Source organism: Gorilla gorilla, chromosome 7 (genome assembly GCF_029281585.2).
Source record: "Gorilla gorilla gorilla isolate KB3781 chromosome 7, NHGRI_mGorGor1-v2.1_pri, whole genome shotgun sequence".
NCBI classification, from domain to species: domain Eukaryota; kingdom Metazoa; phylum Chordata; class Mammalia; order Primates; family Hominidae; genus Gorilla; species Gorilla gorilla.
The window spans coordinates 6416276-6439418 of NC_073231.2; the positions used below are offsets into that span (position 1 = coordinate 6416276).

Sequence of the window (23143 nt, forward strand, 5' to 3'; positions counted from 1 at the left end):
AATGTCCCTCTGACGTCTTCCTTCAGTTCCAGTGAAACATGGGCCTCCCGGAATCTTGCAAGCCACCTGTCCCGGGGCTTGTCATTTACAATCAGTACATGACAAATGACGTTACTCTGCACATGTGGGCTGAAGTCACAGTCAACTGCTTATCAGCCGGCAGAAATATTTCCTCAGTGTCCTGACTTGGGGTTGGGTGTGGGAGGAATTCCAGACCAATTAGTTGTTCTGAATCATGGAGGGTTAGAGGATAGTGGTGCTGTTGAGTTAAGAATAAGCTGAGGCTCTTGTAACTCAAACGTAAAGAGCCCATAGAAATGTAAACGGTGTCAAGAGAGGACATCTGAACCTTTAAACTCATCGCAGCGGTGCATGGCGCTTTAAACTCATCACAGCGGTGCATGGCGCTTTAAACTCGTCACAGCGGTGCATGGCGCTTTAAACTCGTCACAGCGGTGCATGGCGCTTTAAACTCGTCACAGCGGTGCATGGCGCTTTAAACTCGTCACAGCGGTGCATGGCGCTTTAAACTCGTCACAGCGGTGCATGGCGCTTTAAACTCGTCACAGCGGTGCATGGCGCTTTAAACTCGTCACAGCGGTGCATGGCGCTTTAAACTCGTCACAGCGGTGCATGGCGCTTTAAACTCGTCACAGCGGTGCCTGGCGCTTTAAACTCGTCACAGCGGTGCCTGGCGCTTTAAACTCGTCACAGCGGTGCATGGCGCAGACCAAGCTTTGTCTTCTTGATCCCTGCAATTCAGTGGGATTCACTCCCCCGTAAGAAGGCTTGTTCCCTGCAGGACGTCTGACGCCATCGTTCATTTCTTGAACACATATTCCTAGAACTCCTCTTGGCACCTGGCACCTGGATACTGGAGGAACCAAGTACCTGGATACTGGGGGAACCAGGTACCTGGATACTGGGGGAACCAGGTACCTGGATACTGGGGGAACCAGGTACCTGGATACTGGGGGAAACAGGTACCTGGATACTGGGGGAACCAGGTACCTGGATACTGGGGGAACCAGGTACCTGGATACTGGGGGAAGGAAGTACCTGGATACTGGGGGAACGAAGTACCTGGATACTGGGGGAACCAAGTACCTGGATACTGGGGGAAGGAAGTACCTGGATACTGGGGGAAGGAAGTACCTGGATACTGGGGGAACCAAGTACCTGGATACTGGGGGAACCAAGTACCTGGATACTGGGGGAACCAAGTACCTGGATACTGGGGGAAGGAAGTACCTGGATACTGGGGGAAGGAAGTACCTGGATACTGGGGGAACCAAGTACCTGGATACTGGGGGAACCAAGTACCTGGATACTGGGGGAACCAAGTACCTGGATACTGGGGGAAGGAAGTACCTGAATACTGGGGGAACCAAGTACCTGGATACTGGGGGAAGGAAGTACCTGGATACTGGGGGAATCAGGTACCTGGATACTGGGGGAAGGAGGTACCTGGATACTGGGGGAAGGAGGTACCTGGATACTGGGGGAAGGAAGTACCTGGATACTGGTGGAAGGAAGTACCTGGATACTGGTGGAAGGAAGTACCTGGATACTGGGGGAAGGAAGTACCTGGATACTGGGTGAAGGAAGTACCTGGATACTGGGTGAAGGAAGTACCTGGATACGGGGGGAAGGAAGTACCTGGATACTGGGGGAATGAAGTACCTGGATACTGGGGGAATGAAGAGGGCATTTTCCCGCTTTGTTGGGATTCAGAGTCACAGGACAGGGCTGGTGTCATGCAACATGCACATGCATGTGCTTACAGCGGTGGCACGTGCTCTGCAGGAGGAGGATGAGGACGTATGAAAGAGACCCGTAGGGCTGTGATTTGAGGGTGGCCCCAGGGGAGAGGCTCTGAGGGAGAGACCCCTGTGCTGAAAGCAGGAGGAACAGAAGCCAGCCCATTAAGGGTTGGGAGGAATCTACCCCAGGCAGAAGGCATGCAGAATGGCTGAGGCCCAAAGAGACTGTTCCCTAAACATTGTAGGGAAAGGCTGTGTGTCTGGTCGGAGCGGGGACAGGGAGGTGTGAGGTTAGGTCCCCGATTCCTAAGGCTGTAAATCCACATTCCTTTCATGGTTAGATTTTAGGGTTCCTCCCACCTCATTTCTGTATGAAGAGGCTGCAGACTTCTGCAATTCTGATTGAGAACTTCCCAAATGCCTCACACCAGGCCTTAGTCTTAATCGCTGCTGGGGAAGCCCTGGTCCATCGGAGCCGTGTGGGGTTGTGGAAGCACCTCGGACAGAGGCCCTGCACCCTGGGTCTCGGACAGGCCTTACCGCCAACCTGCAGCGGGTCTCAGTTCTCCCCATGTCTCTGGACAGCCGTGACGCTAGTCCCCTCCAGCTCCGATGCCGGGACTTTCTGTGCGATATGGCCCTGGCCGAGCAGCCTCTTGGAGGCTCATGCACAGTGCCGCAGGCGACGCTCCGGCTCGGCCACCTTTCCCTCCACCGCCTCCTTCCCAGGCCGTCTGTGCAGCTTCCCGTCCCTGCCACTCGGGAACGAACCTCCCCCAGCCTAACTTAGACTACTGAGTATTTATGAGGCATCTTCTATGTACTGAAGCTGGGGAATACAGAGGTGAGAAGTAGCCAATCCTTTCTCCTGGGAAGGATAAAATGTATGCAAATTACGATCATAAAGGCCCTAAGACAAATAAAAGGAGGTCTGGCGTTCAAGACACAGGGGAGAGGATTAGGGATGGCTCCACGGGAGACATGGCATCTGAGATGGGCGTTGGAGGAAGGATAGAGTTTTGATTGAAAGGGATGGCAGTGAGACGTTTCTCACGAGTGGGACAGAATCCCAAGAGGGGAGCAGAACAGCGAGCGTCCTAATTTCAGTGGGACCTTGGGAACGCGATGGTGAGGGAGGTTGATGAGGCTGAAAGAGCTGCTGCAGGGTTTCCAGAGCATCTCAGAGCATGGAGGCAGCCCAGGCCTGGCCGTGTTGGGGCGCGATTTATGGGGTTCACAAGATGGCATGTGAGCCGCGACGATGTGGACATTTCTGAGTCCCTAAGGACTGAAGATGCTGAATCCTTTATTTAATCCTTCATTTATTATTATTATTTTTAGCATTCAGACATTCCTATCTGTATATTTTTTAACTCAAAATACTTTAATTCAGTCTTAAAATCACTCAGAAACTGCATCCTTCTCAGGAAAATAAATGGCTTTTATTTGCTGCCCTGCAGAGGAAAACTCACACATGGGGAGCTCACCATTTTCCTAAATTTTCAAATCATGGGACTGACTTCAATAGCACCGTTAGCCTAGTAGCACCTAACAGTTTTGAGTCTCAGACCTGGGAAAGCATCAAGCCCTTTGAGAAATCCACAGAAGTTCCCTGATTTCCCGAGTTGCCCTGTCTTTACTGAGCACCTGCTGCATGTGAGTTTCTGTGCACACGAAGATGAGTAACAATGTCTCTGTTTTTAAGAGCCTCAGATTAACTTCCCGACTCACTGAGTGGGTGCCTGTTGTCTTTTGCTGCTCACAGCAATTGTCCAAAGCATCTCTTAGGGCCTCCAAGCGGTTGCAATTGTGCACTCTCAGTGGTGAAAGAAAGTTGGGGCAGGCACTTCCTGTATTTTTTTTATTAATAAATCACATACATGTTCTTCTTTACAACTTCATCATGCATGGCATTCACACACCAAAATATACTCTTGAAGACAGATACAAATGAGCAGAAGTAGCATTTCTCCTGTTCTCTTCTTGAATGCACTTAAGGAAACCCTAGGGAGAGAATGGGCCTGCCCTTTCCGGCCTTCAGGGGCCACGTGGTTTTCTCCGCAACTCCTGAAACTGAGGCTGCTTCTTGGCTCCTGCAGGTACCAGTCCCTGGTGGCCGCCTATGGCGAGACCAAGCGACAGCGCTTCCTCAGCGAGCTGGCCCACTTGGAGGAGGATGTCCACCTGGCACGCTCCCAGGCCCGCGACAAGCTGGACAAATACGCCATTCAGCAGATGGTAGGAGGGTCTCAGGGTGGCTGGGTGTCTGGGAAGCGTGGACTAGATCTTAGCTTGTCTGCATGGTGCTCGAGGGGCCGAGGGTGGAGCTTGGCTCGCTGCCTGGGAACCTGACCATCCTTGCTTCTCGGGGCAGATGGAGGACAAGCTGGCCTGGGAGAGACACACATTTGAAGAGCGGATACGCAGGGCTCCTGAGATCCTGGTGCGGCTGCGATCCCACACCGTCTGGGAGAGGATGTCTGTGAAACTCTGCTTCACCGTGCAAGGATTTCCCACGCCCGTGGTGCAGTGGTGAGGGGCTCTGTTCCCAGGGGGTGAAGAAGTCCATTCTGCGTTTTCTTTCAGAAAGACCCCAGTTAAGGAGACAAACGCCATTGAACCTGTGCTGGAGGCCACTTATCTTGAAACTCTATGCAGAAATATGTTTATAGAAGCTCTGAGCGTTTGCTTTAACTAATATGCAAGCATTTTTATTTTCATGACATTGAGTCAACAAATTTTTCAGAGGGTTTTTTTTTTTTTTTTTTTGAGATGGAGTCTTGCTCTGTTGCCCAGGCTGGAGTGTGATGGTGTGATCTCAGCTCACTGCAATCTCCACTTCCCCGGTTTAAGTGACTCTCCTGCCTCAGCCTCCTGAGTAGCTGGGACCACAGGTGTACGCCACCACGCCTGGCTAATTTTTGTACTTTTAGTAGAGATGGGGTTTCACCATGTTGGCCAGGCTGATCTCAAACTCCTGACCTGAAGTGATCCACCTGCCTCGGCCTCCCAAAGTCCTGGGGTGACAGGCATGAGCCACACGCCTGACCAGAGTGTATTATTTAAAAGTCACTACCCTGAAATGATCATGGCTGTTGTCCTGTTTTCAAGAGCACGTGCATGATTGCTGACTGTACACAAAACTGGAGAGTCTGCTTTTCAATATGGAAAACTCATAAGTGGAAAGCGTAAACTCTAAAGTTTTGGGACTGCAGATCTGCAGTTAATGAAGCTGTGGTAATGGAAGAATTACATCTGTAAGCCCTCAAGACCCTTTTTGTATCAACATATATTGCTAAAGTTATACGTATATATCTATGTGCATTTATACGCGGGGTTGGGACTCTGGCCTGCAGACCAGGTGCATCTTGGCTGATGCTGATACATGTATCAACATATATTGATAAAGTTATACATATATCTACGTGCATTTACACGTGGAGTTGGGACTCTGAGCCACAGACCAGGCGCATCCTGGCTGCTAAAATTATACCTATATCTGTGTGCATTTATGTGTGGGGCTGGGACTCTGAGCCACAGACCAGGCGTATCGTGGCCGATGGCTGTATCCTGAGGTTCTTTGGAAGACAGGCTTGGGAGGCTGAGGCTCGCCTGCTCTTGATGCGGAGGTGCTGGGGTGGATGTGGTCCTGCCTCCTGGATGGAGCCATGAAGCCAGCTGCCTTTCACCAGGGTCAGTGCGTTAGGTCCTGCAGAACTCCCTGAGACACTAGCTACACTGCAGCTTAAGTAGGCGGGTCCGGGATCCAGCACCCAGTGTTTCTTATGGAATGACAAGTCCTGAATTCCTAACAAAGGTCAGGCAGGTGTTTGATCTGCCGGATGGGGAATCCCCTGAGAGTCTGAACGAGGAAAGCGCTGCTCTCGCCTTAGAAAGCAAAACCAGTGCGAGCTCTGGGCCTCACCGTCAGGGCTCTGTCCTCCTCCCACCTGAGGCTCAAAGGGAAACCTGCAGAAATGGGCAGCAGGCGCGGGGGAGCTGGGGCAGAATTGCACACACACAAAATACAACTCTGCCTTTAACCTAAAAACATGCCTCCCTCATTTAGGTACAAGGATGGCAGTCTGATTTGCCAGGCGGCTGAACCGGGAAAGTACAGGATTGAGAGCAACTATGGCGTACACACACTGGAGATCAACAGGTATGGCCGTGGTGGGGGCTCTGGACGCTGGCGTCCAGTAATCAGCATTGCAGACCCCAAAGAAGAAGTCAGATGGGTAACTGGAGGCCAAATCACACCTGTCTGTTTGCACCCCGGGTGACTTTAAATAGCATTTATGAGTTAATGGTACTGGTGTTGGAAGCTTCCCTTTGTTTTTCTTTAGTGTCTGGCCAGAGGAATGCAAACTCTGGGAATAAAGACAGTAGATAGTTCAGGGAAAGGTAATGGCATCTGGGTGGAAAGGCTGCCATGCAGTGCAAGAAGCTTTCATTGACACCTCCTGCCAGGTTCGAGAAACACACCCTAAGTTCAGTCTCTTCAAAGAATCATAACCTTTATTTTCTTTTATAACAAATCAAAAAAGTATATGAAATGTAGACAAATAAAAGAAAAACAATCATCTATACATCCAGCACCCAGTGTCAGTATGTTGCTGTATAGCTGGCATTTCTTTTTTCCTCACGCGACACACACACTTTTTTTTTTTTTTTTTTTTTTTTTTTTTTTTTGAGGCAGAGTTTCGCTCTTGTTGCCCAGGCTGGAGTGCAATGGCATGGTCTCGGCTCACCGCAACCTCCACTTCCCAGGTTCAAGCGATTCTCCTGCCTCAGCCTCCCCAGTAGTGGGGATTACAGGCATGGGCCATCACGCCCAGCTAATTTTGTATTTTTAGTAGAGACGGGGTTTCACCATGTTGGTCAGGCTGGTCTCGAACTCCCAACCTCATGTGATCCACCTGCCTCGGTCTCCCAAAGTGCTGGGATTACAGGCATGAGCCACTGCCCCCGGCCCACACATTTCATTTTTTAAATAAAAGTGAGACCCTGCTGTTCTTTTTCTGTTCCTCAGCATACACAGTTTTTACTTTTCACAAAAGACCCTGACATTACACAAGTCAGCTTTTTTCAGCAGTAGTATATTGTGGCACCTTCCTATGGCTCTCATGTTAATTTTTCCAGTGAACCTGACTGCCTGTTTTTGAACTTAAGGAGCACACCCTTGTCCAGGAGCCAGAAGGCCACATTTACCATGTGACTTTGGATAAGCCATTAACGCCTCCTGAAAACAATTATCAAGAGACAGATAGTAACAATTTTATCTTCTTTATAGGACGAACACAGGTACTGTCAGACTCCAATAAGAAGATGCACGTTGTGTTTATATATGTTTATATATGTAACGGGAGGTGTGGGGTGTGTGTGCTTGTGTGTGTAGTCAGTTATATCAAATCCCTTCTAGGAAAACATGAGGGATGTTCGTATAAATAAGGTAAAAAATAAGTGAGACATTGGAATATACGATTTTATTCTGACTAAACTGTAAAGCAGTGAGTGCATCATTGTTAGGCCTCTTTTCTTGAGAGGAAAAGGTGCCTGCTAATTCCCAGAGGGAGCTCGGAGGAGCTCAGGAGGGTGAACGCAAACGTTGATTGATCATCCCTGCCTCTTCTCCCCAGAAGCCTGCTTGGAATGAAAGTCTTGTTCTGTTTGTTTGTTTGTTTTTTAAAGCTTTTATACATTGGATCCTGTTAAAAAGTTATCCTGACACTTGTTAAGGACATTAAGAAAGACTTCCTTCAAGGACCACAGGGAGGGATTCTTGCTCTGGGGGAGAGAAACCGGGCTCAGCTCTGAGTACAGCAGGAAAGTGGGAGTGAGACCAGGGAGTAGGGTAGGGTGGATGGGAAATTACTAGGGGGAGATGGGGGTGAGGGGGTTCCGGCCGAGCCTCCCCAGCAGGGTTCTGGCTGAAGGCAGGCTGGGGCCATCAGACATCCCTGGGGATGGAGGGGTGAGAAGCCCATCTGCTATCGAGGGAGGGGCTTGAGTTGGGCTGAGCTGGTGGGATTCTTACTCTTGAGGGCCCACCGAGCCTGGGGCCTGGTTGGGAAGAGGGTTGCAAGGAGCTGTCTCCGGTTTAGTGAGGGAGGGCGTCTCTGTCCCCCTCCAGCCTGGTGGTTAGTGAGGGAGGGCGTCTTTGTCCCCTCCAGCCTGGTGGTTAGTAAGGGACTAGTCTTTGTCCCCGTCCAGCCTGGCAGAAAGTCGGGCTGTGCCTGGCTTCTCTCCCTCTGCCTGGCTCCTGCCCTGTGCCCTCCCCGAGCATCCTCACCAACTCCTCCTCTTCCTGCCTTCCCTTCCTCCTGTTCCCGACTCTACCTGGGGCTGTGGCTTCAGCCAGCTCTTCCTGATGCTCATCCTGGTGGCCTGAGCATGGCTTCTGCCTGGTGGTGCCCCTCCCCGAGTCAGGGGGTCCACCAGCTCCTCTGTGTGTGGGACTCCCTCCTGCTTCCTCCTCCCAGGAGCCTGCATGGGGCCTGGTGCCTTTGTCCTGCTGGAATGGTCCACCCTCTGCAGATTCAGTAGAGTTGGGTGTTGAAAGGCAATAATTGAGACTGAAATTTGCAGGGCATCCTACCTCATTTCTCCAGATAAATCCGGGTTTTTCTAGGAAAGCTCTCCTTCTGGCGGGCTCATCGGCCCTGCTCACGGAGAGCTTGCTGTGTGCCTGGTGCTGTCCTGGATGTTCGAGAGGCTTCAGGGGCCAAGACCAGGATGCTGCCTTCCAGGTCCCACTCTCTGGCATCAGGAGGCAATTGATGAGTGAAGGACACAGCCAGCCACAGCAGCAGTGCTGGGTGCGGGGAGGGGGCTGTGGCCCGTTGTGGTGTGAAATAGATGCCAGGTGGACCTTCATGGAGATATCACATGAGCAAGGCTGGAAGGCCAGTAGAGGACCCGGAGCTGTGGAGTGGGTGGGCCCCCTGGCACAAAGGCTCTGAGAGGTGCATTGGGGTCCTGGGCTGGGGGGTTGGCAGGAGACAAGCTGTCACAGGCATACCCAGTGGCCCTGCAGATCACGGGGACCCCGTGGGCCATTGTAAGGACATTGGCTTTGCTGGAGGGAGGCGGGGAGACCCCAGAGGGCTGAGGGGAGAAGGAAGGATGTGACGTTGACCTCTAGAGGATCACTCTGACTGCAGACAGGCTGCAGGGCCTGGCAGGCCTGGTGGGAGCCCTTGCCAGAATCCAGGAAGGACCACAGGCCTGGGAGCGGGAGGGAGCAGGGGAGTGGGAAGAAGTGGGTGCTCTGGGCAGCTTTTGAGGGTAGAGCCAGCAGGATTTGCTGCTGGGCTCGACTGGGCATTAGTGAAAGAGAGGGGTCCAAGTATTCTCAGAGCTGTGGCCATCACAGCGGGGTAGGCCCTGGGGTGAGCAGGGGAGTTCGGCGCAGGCTGCAAAGGATGCCTCGCCTGGGGCCCTGTCCAAGTTTTTCAGAGAGAAACTTTCTCTCCTTGGATTTCCGAAAGTTGTGGGAGTTTTAATAGACCGTAGGCCGTCATGTCTACAAAGAGACCACCTGCCTTCATTTTGGACAGCTCGTGGGTGTGTGGGGCTGTCTGCTTTCTACCCTGTGTGTGCCGTGACTGTTTAGGGGTAAGTAGGTTGGTCTGAGTTCCAGATCAGCTTGTTCCCAAGCTGTGTTCTGATAATTGTTTTAAAAAGAAAAGAATGATATTCCTTTCTCAAGAATGAAAAACGTCACGTTGACACTGGTGTTGGCAACATTTAAACTTTACGTTGGGCACCATATGGGCTTTGAACGGAATGGACTCATTTGTGAGATAAAGTTGTTGAATCCGCCCCGGAATACCACAAGTCAATGATCCCCTAATATAGGTCTCCTCTGATGGACTTGGATGTTGCCTGCATATGCAAATATTTGGGAAACTTGGGAAAAGGAAACTTCCCAGACCACCTTTTGTCTCAGTATTCTTGTTGGTCCTAGGAAGTTCCAAACAGATGAAATGTTAATATTCTTCGGGAAAAAAGCAATGAGATAAACCCACAAATTACAGCTTGTCTCAGCTGTTCATACCAAACTGCTGAGCCGCCGGTCATCCGATCTGTGGCCATTTTCAGTGGCGGAATGTGTTGGCACCCACCTCTTGATTGGCTCAGGAATGAGCTTTTCCTTCTGTGACGTGAGTGACATTTATTCCTATGAATATTCCTTGGCCACGGTAGCTGGATTCTTAAAGTGCTGAAAAAGAAGCTCCCCCTTGGTACTATTTTATTTTAAATTTGTAATTGACACTGTTTTATACGCTCATAAGATTTTCCCATGGGACTCATGATGTGAGCCCTCATTCTTCAAAGAATATGATGTTCTCATATTTTTATGAAAGTATTTATAATAGAACAATCTATCTGGTTTTCTATAAGTAACATGCTCACTCCCCATTCATTCCTTGCTGAATGATTTTAGGGTGAAACGTTTTTTGTACTTTATTTTTAGAGCTTGATATTTAAATTTTGACTTAATTAAATTATAAATCCAGCGTCATCACCGCTTATAATTTGAGGACATGAGGCCCCAGCTGCCCATGAGAATTGATATGGCGCTTAACCTTATGGCTGCCCATCTTTAAGACAGGACAGAACCAGCTTCTCCCAGGGGGTTGTTTTAGGGGCCTTCAAACAGAGACTCTGGGATGCCAAAGGGCGCCATGGACGTTTGTATAAATTGAGACCAGAGAAGACTCTCTCCATCTGTTCTGGGACCCTGTCCCAACAGGAAATAAAACCCTTGCCTCTCCCTCACTTGCTCGCAAGTTCTCACAGCATGAAGCAAAGGCTGGAATTAGACGGGGGGTGAGCTGAGTGCCTGTGTGGGGCCTCGGGAAGGGGAGGAAGACGTGGGTGCTTTGGAAACTGCCCATGGGCCAAAGCTGTGATTTGCCTCCAAATCCCAAGTGGACACAGGCTAAGCTGAGGAAGTCTCCGCGAGAGTGGCCGCCCTTCCTCCTGAATCTGCTCCGTCGTCTGCCCAGGCCCCCTGCTTCCCGGCCTCGGGGCAGGCAGGGGGCAAACCCTGGGAGGCAGGGTAAGGGTGCCCTTACCTCCCTCCCAGGGCAGGTCTTTGCGTTTGTTTATAACCTACACAGGGACCTGTGTTCCAACACACTTCATACAGTATGAAACAAGGGCGAAAGAGAAAAGGTGAGACAGCGGGAACCATAAACAGAAGGCCTAACTTACCCGTGCCCGCCGTGGGGGTGACCGCGAGCTCCTTAGCGGGGCGCGTCCTGCATGGAGTGGGGCCACCGCCGTCGTCAGTGGGTTGGGATCTTTGCTCCGGTGACGGGTTTCTTTACAGAAGGAAGGAGAGCGCGCTCTTCGGAATGAGTGCGGAATCAATGCTCACGAGCCCACGTGCTTTGCAGTCGCTGCGGGAGGCGAAGCGGATGGAGGGCTTCTTCCCCCAGTGGCTCCTGCCTCCGAGCACCAAGTGCTAATTGGTGACTTGATGAGCTAATCAGTGCTAATGCGCGAGGTTGCACTCCCCTGGGATCTTAATGCCTGAAGTCAATTGAAAAACAAGCTCCATGCCCTTTGGGAGAGGCTGCTGGCTGGCGAGGGGGGCCGTGGCCTGGGGAACACATCTCCCTCCTCCTTCTCCTCCATCCCCCTCCTCCTTCTCCTCTCCTGGCACCAGTGATCCTATTTCCTGCATTCTTAGACAAGGTTTATCCCCTTCCTGTACCCCTCCCAGCTATCCCCTGCCCAGGAGCTGTGAAACAGCAGTTCATTGCAGTTCTCAAAAGACTTAGAAATTGTGTCGCTTTATAGGACTATAAGGGCAAGGAGGGATTTCCGTGCAGGAGAGGCCAGAAGGAATCATCTTTGAACTTTTGGTTCAGGAATTCAGCTATTATTTCTTAGTTACTAATATATAAGATTATCATTATATGATAAAACCACAAAATGTTTTCAAGTACATTGTTTTATTTAATCATCAAAGTCACCCTAGTCAAGTGTGCGTGCTCAATACATGTATTCTAGGAGTCTAAAATATGCACAATGTGTTTATTATAAAGTCAGTAGATAAGAATGATCTGGCTGGTCTCATGAAGGCACCAGTTTGGAAGGAGAATTTGAGGCTGGCAGCTGCAGGTGTGTAAGAGCCTTGGCAGGCCAGGCACGGTGGCTCACGCCTGTAATCCCAGCATGTTGGAAGGCCGAGGCAGGTGAATCACGAGCTCAGGAGTTTGAGACCAGCCTAAGCAACATGGTGAAACCTTGTCTCTACTAAATACACAAAAAATTAGCTGGGTGTGGTGGTGCGCACCTGTAATCCCAGCTACTCGGGAGGCTGAGGCAGGAGAATTGCTTGAACCTGGGAAGCGGAGGTTTCAGTGAGCCAAGATCACGCCACTGCACTTCAGCCCGGGTGACAGTGCGAGACTCCATCTCAACAAAAAAGAGCCTCGGCAACTATTTTTGCCCCGGATTTTCTTGTTATTTCTTCTTATTGCCCAGTGTTTCTTCTTATTCTCTATTCTTCTCATTGCCCAATATTGAAAAAAATCCTGAATCCAAGCCAAGTAGTTGCAAATGAAAACATTTTTACCTTGACATCTCAGAATATTATCCAATTACATAGAGGTAGTAGGAGAAGCTCTGCCTGAGGCCCCGGTACCCATGAGTTAAGTGGCTGCGTAAGGTTCATGTTGGGCTTCGTGCCTGACAGGTGTGTGATGAGCTGAGTCTACACTGACACCACAGTTTAAAAACGGCTAAAACACACGGAGGAAGAAATGTGCAGCACACGGGGGAGATTCGAGTTGAGAGCCGTGGGGCGCAGTGTGAACGCTGTTGATGTTACTTAACAGGCAGCAGCACGGTTTTCGAGGGGATTGGCTGGAGCCCTGTCCATGTAGCCCACACTCCCGCTCCTCGAGTACAAGGGTGGGTCAAGGCGTTCACCCCTCCTCACTGAGGAACTGGTCATGACGGTGACGTGCTGGGCTTGGGGACAGCCCGTGCCCTGGTCCAGCCGGGTCACATCCCGTGAGTCCTGCCCTGGTCCAGCAGGGTCACGTCCAGCGGTTCCTGCACGGGAACTGCCCGTGCACCTGCTCTGTGCTTCTCTGGTTTATGGCTCCCTCCTTGAGAATCTGAGTCCACCTGGCTTGTGCGTTCGCAGGACAGGCTCCAGGTCAGCAGCTTCCGATCAAGCAGATTTTACAGATCGCCTTGCTCACTTCCGTATACTCTGGCATTCGAATCCTTCCAGTGGTGCCTGCGGGAGGCTGTCGCCCTTGTTTCTCTCATCTGCTGTGTTATTGCTAGTGGGGGTGGGATCGTTGTAGAGGAAGGGTTAGGACGAATCCCAAAAGAAGAATATATTTAGGTTTGGAGAATGCATTTTTGAAAACATAATGGTTTTATTATTTAGAAGAAGTAACATGAGCACAAGGTAAACAAACAAACAAAATGCAGCAATGCCCACGGGTCCTGCAGAGAAGCAGCTCCTCCTTCCACCCCGGACCCCAGTCCCAGGCATGTTCTGAGAGGCAGCGGCACAATGTGCTCCCTGTGGGGATGCGTATGTGAGTATTATGTGTGAATTATACGGGTAGATCAGCACAGGTTGTTAATGCTTAGCATTGGAGAAAGCCTCTACTTATGAGGTTTTTATGTGTTTTACACACACTGTTGCTTTGTACCTGGGGACATGGCTGTGCCTGTGGTGAATCTGGAAATAGCATAGCAGCGTAGCTTCTAATGAGTTCAGGCTAGAATTGTAGCTTTGCTGATGGCTTTGTAGTTCGGCTTGTATTCCTCCACGGTGAACTAGAAGATAACGTTCTTGGTTTGAAAATCTACCTGGACTGGGCTCTGGTGTGTGATCTGTCTCTTGAGCAGCGGCAGTTAGGGAGGTCAGATGGTTTTATCTGACATATTGAAACTGGATTTGAACTTCAGGAGGAGGGGAAAGAATTCTCGGTAGATAGCACAGTTTTCGGGCACGTTCTTTCCCTTTTGTTGGAGAAACGGAAATTTTTGGTCTAAGAAAATATTTTCAGCTCGTATGGTGGAACAGAGAAGAAAATAAAATTACTAATGACTTCGCAGGAATGGATTTTGTCTCTGGAGGCACTGGCTTCTCAATGCATTTGAAAAGTCGGACTTAAGTAACTCTTGCTTTTCTCAAAAGTGGGGACTTTTTGTGTTGTTTCTTTTCCCAGATTAAGATTCTGCTCAGGTGTCCATGGCTTGGAAAGGAGCTACCAGAAAGAATGCAATTTTGGAGTCACGTGGACCTTGTTTACCTAGCTTCTTACCTTACTGTGTTGATTGCTCACCATCCTAGTGGGATAGTGATGACTGTTTTCCAGGCTACTTGAGGATGAACATGGAAATGCTGATGTGAAGTGACTTGAGGAGGGCTTGGTGTTGAGTAAAAGCTCAGCTGATCTTAGCGCCTCTTCCTTACCCCCTCTTGTCTCCATTTCCTGGGGAAGCTGGTGGGAAAACAGTTCACAGCCAAGAAAAGAAGTTTTAGCTTTAGTACCATGGATATGGGGAAGCAGAAGACCCACCCCCAACAGGGACTTGGGTTTTGTGAGCCTGGGGTCTCTGGCTATTCCTAAGTCATGTTTTTTTTTGTTTTGTTTTGTTTTTTCCCAGGGATAAACACACATCAGTGTCTCAGGTGGAGTCCAACTCAGACATTTCAATACACCCTTGAGTGGGTGATTCATGTCTTGGGATCATATTACTTTGGGATTCTGGATGTAGCCTCTTATTAGCATGGGAATCCTACTGGGGAGCTGGGTAGGGTTGTAGAATCTGCTTTTGGAACAGGGAGTTTGTCACTTAGAAGTTAATCGGTCTCTGCACCTTGGAACCCTCTGTGTACACCAGGTACAAGCTGTGTTGAGGGCTTCGATGGGTTTTCGGTGGTTTCATCCCGGGATCCTCATCCCAGGGGCATTAAAGGATGGAGAGCATCCCGGGCGCAGCTCTTCAATGCTCGTGTGCACCAGGCAGAGAGCATACTGGGGGGCGGCAGCTCTTCAATGCCTGTGCACACCAGGCGGAGAGCATCCTGGGGACAGCTCTTCAATGCCTGTGTGCACCAGGCGGAGAGCATCCCAGGCACAGCTCTTCAATGCCCATGTGCACCAGGCGGAGAGCATCCCGGGGGCAGCTCTTCAATGCCTGTGTGCACCAGGCGGACAGCATCCTGGGGACAGCTCTTCAATGCCCATGTGCACCAGGCAGAGAGCATCCTGGGCACAGCTCTTCAATGCCCGTGTGCACCAGGATCACCTGGAGAGTGGAGCAAAGCTCAAGCTCCCGGACCACCTTAGAACTCGCATGGGATGGACTGCCCCATGGGAACGACTCCCTGTATGGGAATGGCTCCCGCATGGAATGGACCCCCCCGCCATGGTTCAGGGCCTCCCTGAAGCAGCACTCTGCCTTCTCCTCTGGCAGCATCCTGGCTCCTACACGGAGCAGGTCCACGGCTCTCCCAGGCAGGCTCTGTATCATCCCATCACGACTGGTTCTGCTGGAGCTTGAGGTCACGGGAGGCTGTCCATTGACAAGATGAAACCACGCATTCCATAGAGGTAGAAAAAATAGGACCAGAATGGAATAAAGACTTCTCCTTGAGAATGAACAAAGGATTTTCAGGAGTGCCAGTACCTTTTTATTCTTAAGGCCGAAACTGCACCATCGTCTGGGATCAGGCCTTCATGTGTGTCTATAATTAATACCGAGTGCTGCCTCTCCTTTCCAAGGACAGAGCTGGCATTGTTCTTGCACAAATCACTCATGAACAAATAACCCACGCCATGTGATTTGCTTTCGAGGAATGCTTTTGTGCAATTCGGGTCACTGACTTTTACACAACAGTCCCGCAGACTTTCTCTTGTTTTTTTCTCTCCAAGGGCAGACTTTGACGACACCGCGACATACTCAGCAGTGGCCACCAATGCCCACGGACAAGTGTCCACCAACGCGGCGGTGGTGGTGAGAAGTGAGTGCCAGGGGGGCTTTCACGGGGCACCTCCCGCCTCCTTTTCTCTTTTCTGCTGCACTCACTTTGCTGTCTTGCAGGGTTCCGGGGAGACGAGGAACCATTCCGTTCGGTGGGACTCCCGATTGGATGTAAGTGGGTTTTCGTTTCTTTTCTGTGTGGTGAAATGTTTAGTGACATAGCAGACAATTTGAAAACATGGTTTCCTAAGGGCCAAATCTTTTTTTTTTGAGACGGAGTCTCACTCTGTCACCCAGGCTGGAGTGCAGTGGTGACATCTCGGCTCACCATAAGCTCCACCTCCCGGGTTCACACCTAAGGGTCAAATCTTTTTTACAAAAATCATATTTCAGAGAACTTCTCCAAGTTTCTCCTGGCCAGTGTTAGCATGCTGACAATTTGTTCCCATGTAATTCTATGGCTAGGTGGTATTTTTAGACTGGTGAAAACATCACTTGGAGAGACTTTACATTTTTGAACTGGAAAAAAAGAGACACATCCAAATTCTTGACCTGAATGCATCATGTTGCTGTTTCGTGTTTAAGGAGATTTTTTTTTTTTCTCCAAAAGTCTCTTGGTCCTTGTAACAAATGACTTCAGGTCAAAACAAGGGCAGTGCAGCAGGCTTTGGTCCAGAGACCCGCCCCAGGCCTAGGACCTGCCCTGGCCCTGTAATGAGGCGAAGCCGTCTCCGGCCCTGGGCTGGCTTCACCCTAGCAGTCCCATGGTGCTGGGTGGCCCATGCTGGGTGAGGTGAGGCGGTCCCCATGAGGGCATCTGCAGGACGGGGACATGATGGATGCACTTTCGATGCAGCTTGTTTATGGCTTGGGAGTGAGTTTTAGAATTGGTGTGAACTTCCCAGGAAGGAACCATACATTCCGATGGAAGCACTGATTTTACTGTAATGCGAGGCTTAGATGCTCTGGGCCACGTGCTGGAAGTGGAGAGTTGACCGAAGCCACGATGGAGGGTGGAGCCTCCTGGCAGCTGCTGGCCGCTGTAGGCGTGGCCTCTGCTCGCGATTTCTGTGTGACTTTTTTTTGCTGGGCTACATCCAACACTCGGTGAGCCCCAAAGACCACCAAAGGGCAGGCAGGGATCAGGCCAAAGTGAGCCTGGGGAGGCCGGGAGATCTGGGTGTCTGTGTGTAGCTCTGGCCCTCAGGACAGCGCAGAGTCCGTGTGGAGAGTTGCCCCAGGCACTGATGAGCTGGGCAGGTCCTGGCAGTCACCTGGTCCCATCCCGGGGTTTCTCCTATCTATTAACATTTTATCTTCCTCATTAAGAACCGTGGCGCAGTTACAGCATAGATCACCATGGAAGAATGCTCATGTGTTCACCACCCGTGAGGGAAATATCTTGCTATTTTTGCTTCAGTTGTTTTTCGTCGAAGTCAAATTTATATAACACGACATTAACCATTGTACATAACACAATGTTAACCATTGTACAGTGTACAGCTCGGGGTAGCTTCAATTATTTTCCAAGAACTGAAACAATGACAGAGATGATGGAAGCAGCCAGTGCTGCTCCTGCCCGTCTCCCACACCGTCCTGGCATTGGCAGTGGCTTTTTAAATTTTTTATTTTTATTTATTTATTTATTTTTGAGACAGGGTTTCACTTGGTCGCCCAGGCTGGAGTGCAGTGGTGCGATCTTGGCTCACTGCAGCCTTGATCTCCCTGGCTCAAGGAATCCTTTTGCTTCAACCTCCCAAATAGCTGGGACTACAGGTGTGTGTCACCAAACCCGGCTCGTTTTTTGTTTATTTTTTTATTTTTATTATTTTTTTTGCATTTTGTAGAGATGCGGTTTCACCATGTTGCCCAGGTTGTTCTCGAACTCCTGGGCTCAAGTGATTCTCCCACCTTGGCCTCCCAAAGTGCTGGGATTACAGGCATGAGCCTCTGTACCCGGGCTGCAGCTGTTGTTTAAACTTCCCTACATGCATGTATCTGTAAACCACACAGTTTTTTTTTGGTTTTAAAAATTGAGTATAGATTTTTTTCGTGACATGTATGTACTTCTCCCCCTACCACACATATTTTTGAAATTTAACCAGGCTGACGCTTCTGGATCTAGTTACTTCATTTGGGTGAACTCTAAACTCTACGGATGCAAATACCACCGTTTGTTTTGAGGAGGAGGCAGCTGTGGCTTCCAAGTCCATGTGACTTGCCAGAAGCCACAGTCTGGGGCTGAGGTTGGACTTAAACCTTTAGTCTTCACACACGATCAGGTTCTCAGCCCTGCCTCTGACGACACCGCAAAGTCAACTTTGTGACATTTAATTCTTCAGCAGTGGCTTGTCTCCGCTCCGGCTGCTGAAACAACATGCCATGGCCGGGGCAGTTTACGAACAGCAAACACTTATCCTCTCTGTTCTGGAGGCAGAAGCCTGACACTCAGCAGGCATGGCTTCTGGTGAGGAGCCTCCTCCCGGGTTGCTGACGGCGCCTGCTCACAGTGTCCTCACGTGGAAGGGAGGAAGGTCTGGCCTCTTCCTCCTCTTCCAAGGGCGCTCATTCCCCCCTGGGGTCCCACTCTCACGATCTCATCCCACCCTCATCACCTCCCAAAGGCCCCACCTCCTTACACCGTCCTATTGAGGGTCAGGGATTCAACACTGGAATTCTGGGGGGACACAGACATTCCGTCTGGAGCACGGACCTGGCTACGGGTGTTCCATGCTGTGGGGTGGTGACAAAGACGTGCTTTTGCGGTGATGGCCTGAGTGTGTCTGCTGTCAAAGATGCTCTCTGCCCTAATGGCGTGAACCCGGGAGGCGGAGCCTGCAGTGAGCCGAGATCGCACCACTGCACTCCAACCTGGACAACAGAGCGAGACTCCGTCCCCCCACTCCAAAAAAAAAAAAAAGAAAGATGCTCTCTGCCCTTCGGCCCTGAAAGCCTCCATCGTTTCTGTGCAGTGCCCCTGTCGTCGGTGATTCCGTACACGCACTTCGACGTCCAGTTTTTGGAGAAGTTTGGGGTCACCTTCAGGAGGGAAGGCGAGACGGTCACTCTCAAGTGCACCATGCTGGTGACGCCGGACCTGAAGCGGGTGCAGCCGCGCGCCGAGTGGTACCGCGATGGTGAGTAGGACACGGCCCAGACCCGGGCACACACCAGGAGGCTTTTGGACAGAAATGTCCTTTAAATGTGGGTGTCAATGTGGCTTTTGTCTCTACCACTGGGTCAGCTCCAGACAGCGAAACAAACTGAGGGACTGTAGAGGACTTGGTGGCCCACCGTTCACCTTGAACTTCATCCAGGAGACTCCTGGAGAGGGAGACCCCGAACCTAGAGCAGCCATTTAGAGACTGATCGCTCGTACAGTGACAGAAAGAATGATCTCGTGCCATTTAGATTCAGTTTAATGCACATTACTGCATGGAAGGGGCTGGTTAGCAGCTTGGGTACTATCTCTAGACAGAAATGCTACCTTAGTCGTATTGAGATTCTTTTCTTCCTTCCATCCAGTCATTTTGTTTTTAGAGTTTGATGATATGGAGGGTGTATGCTGGGTTCTTTGGAGATGTGACAGTAGCCCCTTCAGCTGCACACCCCTGTAATCCCCCACGGGCGGGAGGAAGCCGGCTGGGGCAGTGGCCGTCCAGCAGAGAAGCAGCGAGCCCCCAGGTGAACCCAGTTTACCTGAGGACAAAGCTGGCGGCCGCTCGCAGCACGTCCCACTTTTACCCACTCAAGTGGCAGCCTGTGTTCTGGGCTGTGGGTGCTCGGTTCACGCATGTGCTTCCATGAAGTGCAGCTGTTGGGATTTTACCAGGCTGAGGCTCTGCCTTCCATGGTGTCCAGCTCGACTGTCTTGTCCTGCTCTGAGACGACGCTGGTGTCCCCGAGGCTTTCTTTGCCTGCTGGGGTGATTTCGGATGCAAACCTTCCGTGTTAATGCTCTTTCAGACGTGCTGTTGAAAGAGTCCAAGTGGACGAAGATGTTCTTTGGAGAAGGCCAGGCCTCCCTGTCCTTCAGCCACCTGCACAAGGACGACGAGGGTCTGTACACCCTGCGCATCGTGTCTCGGGGCGGCGTCAGCGACCACAGCGCCTTCCTGTTTGTCAGAGGTGCGGCAGCAGGGTTCTCAGGGTGCAGACCTTGTGTGTGCCCGGGGAGGGGAGGCAGCCCTGGGAGGAGGGAGGCGCTGGGAAAAGGAGTCCAGAGGGTGTGAGACCACCTTGCTCCTTGGAGACCCCGTGCGGCGCCGATTTTCCCTCAGTGCACGGGCACGCCAGGTGCTTCCTGCCGATGAGCAGACAGAAGAATCGGGACACAAGCTGGAATAGACCAGAATCATCATTTTTTGTCTCTCGAATCGTTCATATACTCATTAGCATTTGAAAAATGATTCCCAAGAGTGAGTGCCCCAGATTTACTCATTCTCAGGGAACGTAGCCCGAGGATGAAGAGGGGCACAGTGAAGAGTCCCAGGGAAGAGCTTCCTTACTCTCCCGCCAGCGACTCATTCCCTCTGGACTTTGGCTTAAGAGAGACAGATGTGATGATGACAGCCAGTGCTGTGACCTCCACCACACACTTCAGTGAAACTCGTGCTTAAGACACTTGTGGCCATGACAGCCGTCATCCCCAGACGCTGTATGTCAGGCAGTGTGCTGGGGACCTACACGGATTTCGTCTTCACAACAGACTCACTAGGGAAGCTTCACTCATTCCATTTATGAAAAGAAAGACAACATTTGTGATATACAGATATATATATTTATAAAATGCCTATTGTATACAGCCTATAGGTGTGCATGTATGTGCCTATACTTACATAAACATCCATGTATATATAAGCTGGAATTCTTACAGTGATAGCAAAAGGAAATACTGTTCTCAGTTTTCCAGATGAATCCACGGAGGCTCAGAGGCAGGAGAAATGTCTCCAGGGTAGAGAAGCTGGGATTTAAATTTTGCTGGAGCCTGGAGCCTGAATTCCTGCTATAACGTTGTAGTGTTTTTGGCATCATGTGACTGAGCAGAAGGGGCCCACCTACTCCCACCCCTCCTTTTTTTTTAGTTTTGTTTTTGAGATGGATTAATACTCTGTTGCCCAGGCTGGAGTGCAGTGGCGCGACCTCGGCTCACTGCAACCTCTGTCTCCTGGGTTCAAGCGATTCTGCTGCCTCAGCCTCCCCCGTAGCTGGGACTACAGGCATGTACCACCACGCCCGGCTAATTTTTATATTTTTAGTAGAGATGGGATTTCACCATGTTGGCCAGGCTGGTCTCGAACTCTTGATCATAAGTGATTGGCCCCCCCCTCGGCCTCCCAAGTGTTGGGATTACAGGTGTGAGCCACCGCGCCCGGCCCCACCTACGCTTTTATCAGTGTCTGTTTCACTCCCCTCCTGCTTCTGCCCTGGGCTGCACCTCAGCAGCCTCTGGGTTTAGGGGCAGCCTCCTTGCTGAGGCACAGCTGACCTACAAAGAAGGCGTCAGAGCACTCCTGCGCCATGTAGCTGCTGCTGCTCTCCGGGTTCCCGGGCTCCCGGCTCCATCCCGATCAGCCAGGCATCCTTACCTGCTGCCCAAGTTCTCACCTTCCCACCTGCCTCCAGCTCCAGTGGGGTGCAGGACGCATCCATACATCTTCATGATTATTTTTTGCATTGTATCCATTAGATCAGAGCTTAAAGGAAGGACTGTATCATTAAAGAATATTTCATCTGAAAAGAAAGAGAAGAAATGTCAACCAAACGTATCTCACCCTCCTCACTTCCCACACGATAGCCTGAGCTTGCGAGTCTGTGAGGTTAGACACTCCCGCCAAGTTTCACTGCTGTTGTTAGGCGGGCGTTAAATGTCCCTTCCATCCTCTGCATGTGCCTGTTGGTATGATGCTCCGCCCCATAAAAAGGCAATAAATGCAACACGGCTGAAATCGCCTTGCTCACTCAGCACCAGCAACAGGAAGAAAATAAGGCAAGGGTGGGGAGTTTAACCATTTTCATCGCTTTCTGAGGCTTTTGAATGTGAGAGGAAACGATTTGGCTCAATGTCAGGAAATCCTCAGCTTTTAATACCCTGAAGATATGTGAGCAGGAAACTGGATAGTGCTCACCCTGCTAAGCATGCGTCACAGGGCAGCCAGGGCTACTGAATAGATACGTAGTTTAGATAAGAAGGTTCACATTCAGTGTATTAACTTTCTACATTGCTCTGTTGGTTTTCATGCAGCTGTAATCAAACCTAATTGCATTAGGGTCATCAATAGACTGAGAAACGAATGATACAGTATTGTCCCAAACATTTGCTCAAAGTTGGCGAAAAGAGTAAATCGCCCAATTTCCTAAGGATTTTGAAATAGAAGAGTATCTCAGGTGATATTTCTCAGGTGTTAGACATGCCAGATTATTGTCACTGTTTCATCCGTACATTTTTGCCAACGTGCCGTTATGCAACATAGCAGGACCAAGAGAAGATGACCTGTAATTCAGGATCTAATGACGAAAAATTGTAGACTCAAGTGTTTTATCAAGGATTCTATGTTTTGAAGCTTTTTAATTCATAAATAATTTTATATTTCTTGTCACCAACCCACCAGAGTAAGAAATATTCTAGTACTTTGAACATGAGAATTAAACAGTGGTCAAATCAAGGGGATAGAATTGGAGCTTGGAGGAGCTGTAAACAGGCTTTGCAGTGACCCCAGCCTTTAAATGACAGGCGTGTGCCTTTTCTCTCCCTGCCCCAAGATGCTGACCCGCTGGTCACAGGGGCCCCCGGTGCACCCATGGACTTGCAGTGCCACGACGCCAACCGAGACTACGTCATCGTGACCTGGAAGCCGCCCAACACCACCACCGAGAGCCCCGTCATGGGCTATTTTGTGGACCGGTGAGCGTCTTGCATTCTCCCGGGGATGGGAACGTTCCGCACGGAATCTTACCATGGACAATATATTGAGAAATCTTTCTCAAAGCAGGTTGACGGTCCCATTTTTTGATTGGCTCTAGGTACATGGCTAATTGGTTGTGTAAGTTCCTATTTAGGTAATTGGTAAATATGGCCAAGTAGGCTGAGCCCAGCATAACCACACTGGGTTTCTTTTTGTTGAAAGTGGAGCCTTGTTTGCCTGTTGCACACCCAGTAACCAATCCCACCAACGTCTTCAGGCTCACTCTGAGCCCCGCGCTGTGGTTCTGCTGAGGTCCGGGCTGTGCTCCGTACCGGACAGGGCCCTGGCTTTAGCAGAATTAAAGCTTGGAACTGTCCTTCCCTCCTGAGAGACAAAGTGCTGCGAAGAATGCCAGCTCATATCTAACAAAGTTCTTTCCTTTTCTCTACTGAGGAATAAGGTGTTCTTCTTGTTTCCAAGTGAAAAATCTTGAGCTTC

General features: G+C 50.4%; 1 protein-coding gene across 3 annotated transcripts in view; it reads left to right on the forward strand.

The window, feature by feature from the left end:
* Nucleotides 1-23143, forward strand: part of MYOM2 (myomesin 2) — a 100035-nt gene that overhangs the window by 9290 nt on the left and 67602 nt on the right. The window contains exons 1-9 of one of the 3 annotated variants that reach the window (XM_063709018.1): nt 888-911; nt 3863-4001; nt 4138-4295; nt 5833-5925; nt 15692-15780; nt 15861-15911; nt 18713-18877; nt 19707-19868; nt 22503-22644. In XM_063709018.1, the coding sequence (XP_063565088.1) occupies nt 3999-4001; nt 4138-4295; nt 5833-5925; nt 15692-15780; nt 15861-15911; nt 18713-18877; nt 19707-19868; nt 22503-22644 (863 nt within the window). In that variant the 5' untranslated portion in view covers nt 888-911; nt 3863-3998. Of the gene's footprint in view, nt 1-887; nt 912-3862; nt 4002-4137; nt 4296-5386; nt 5457-5832; nt 5926-15691; nt 15781-15860; nt 15912-18712; nt 18878-19706; nt 19869-22502; nt 22645-23143 lie in introns of those variants that run through there. The other 2 variants (XM_031013752.3, XM_063709019.1) reach the window with 2 other exon arrangements.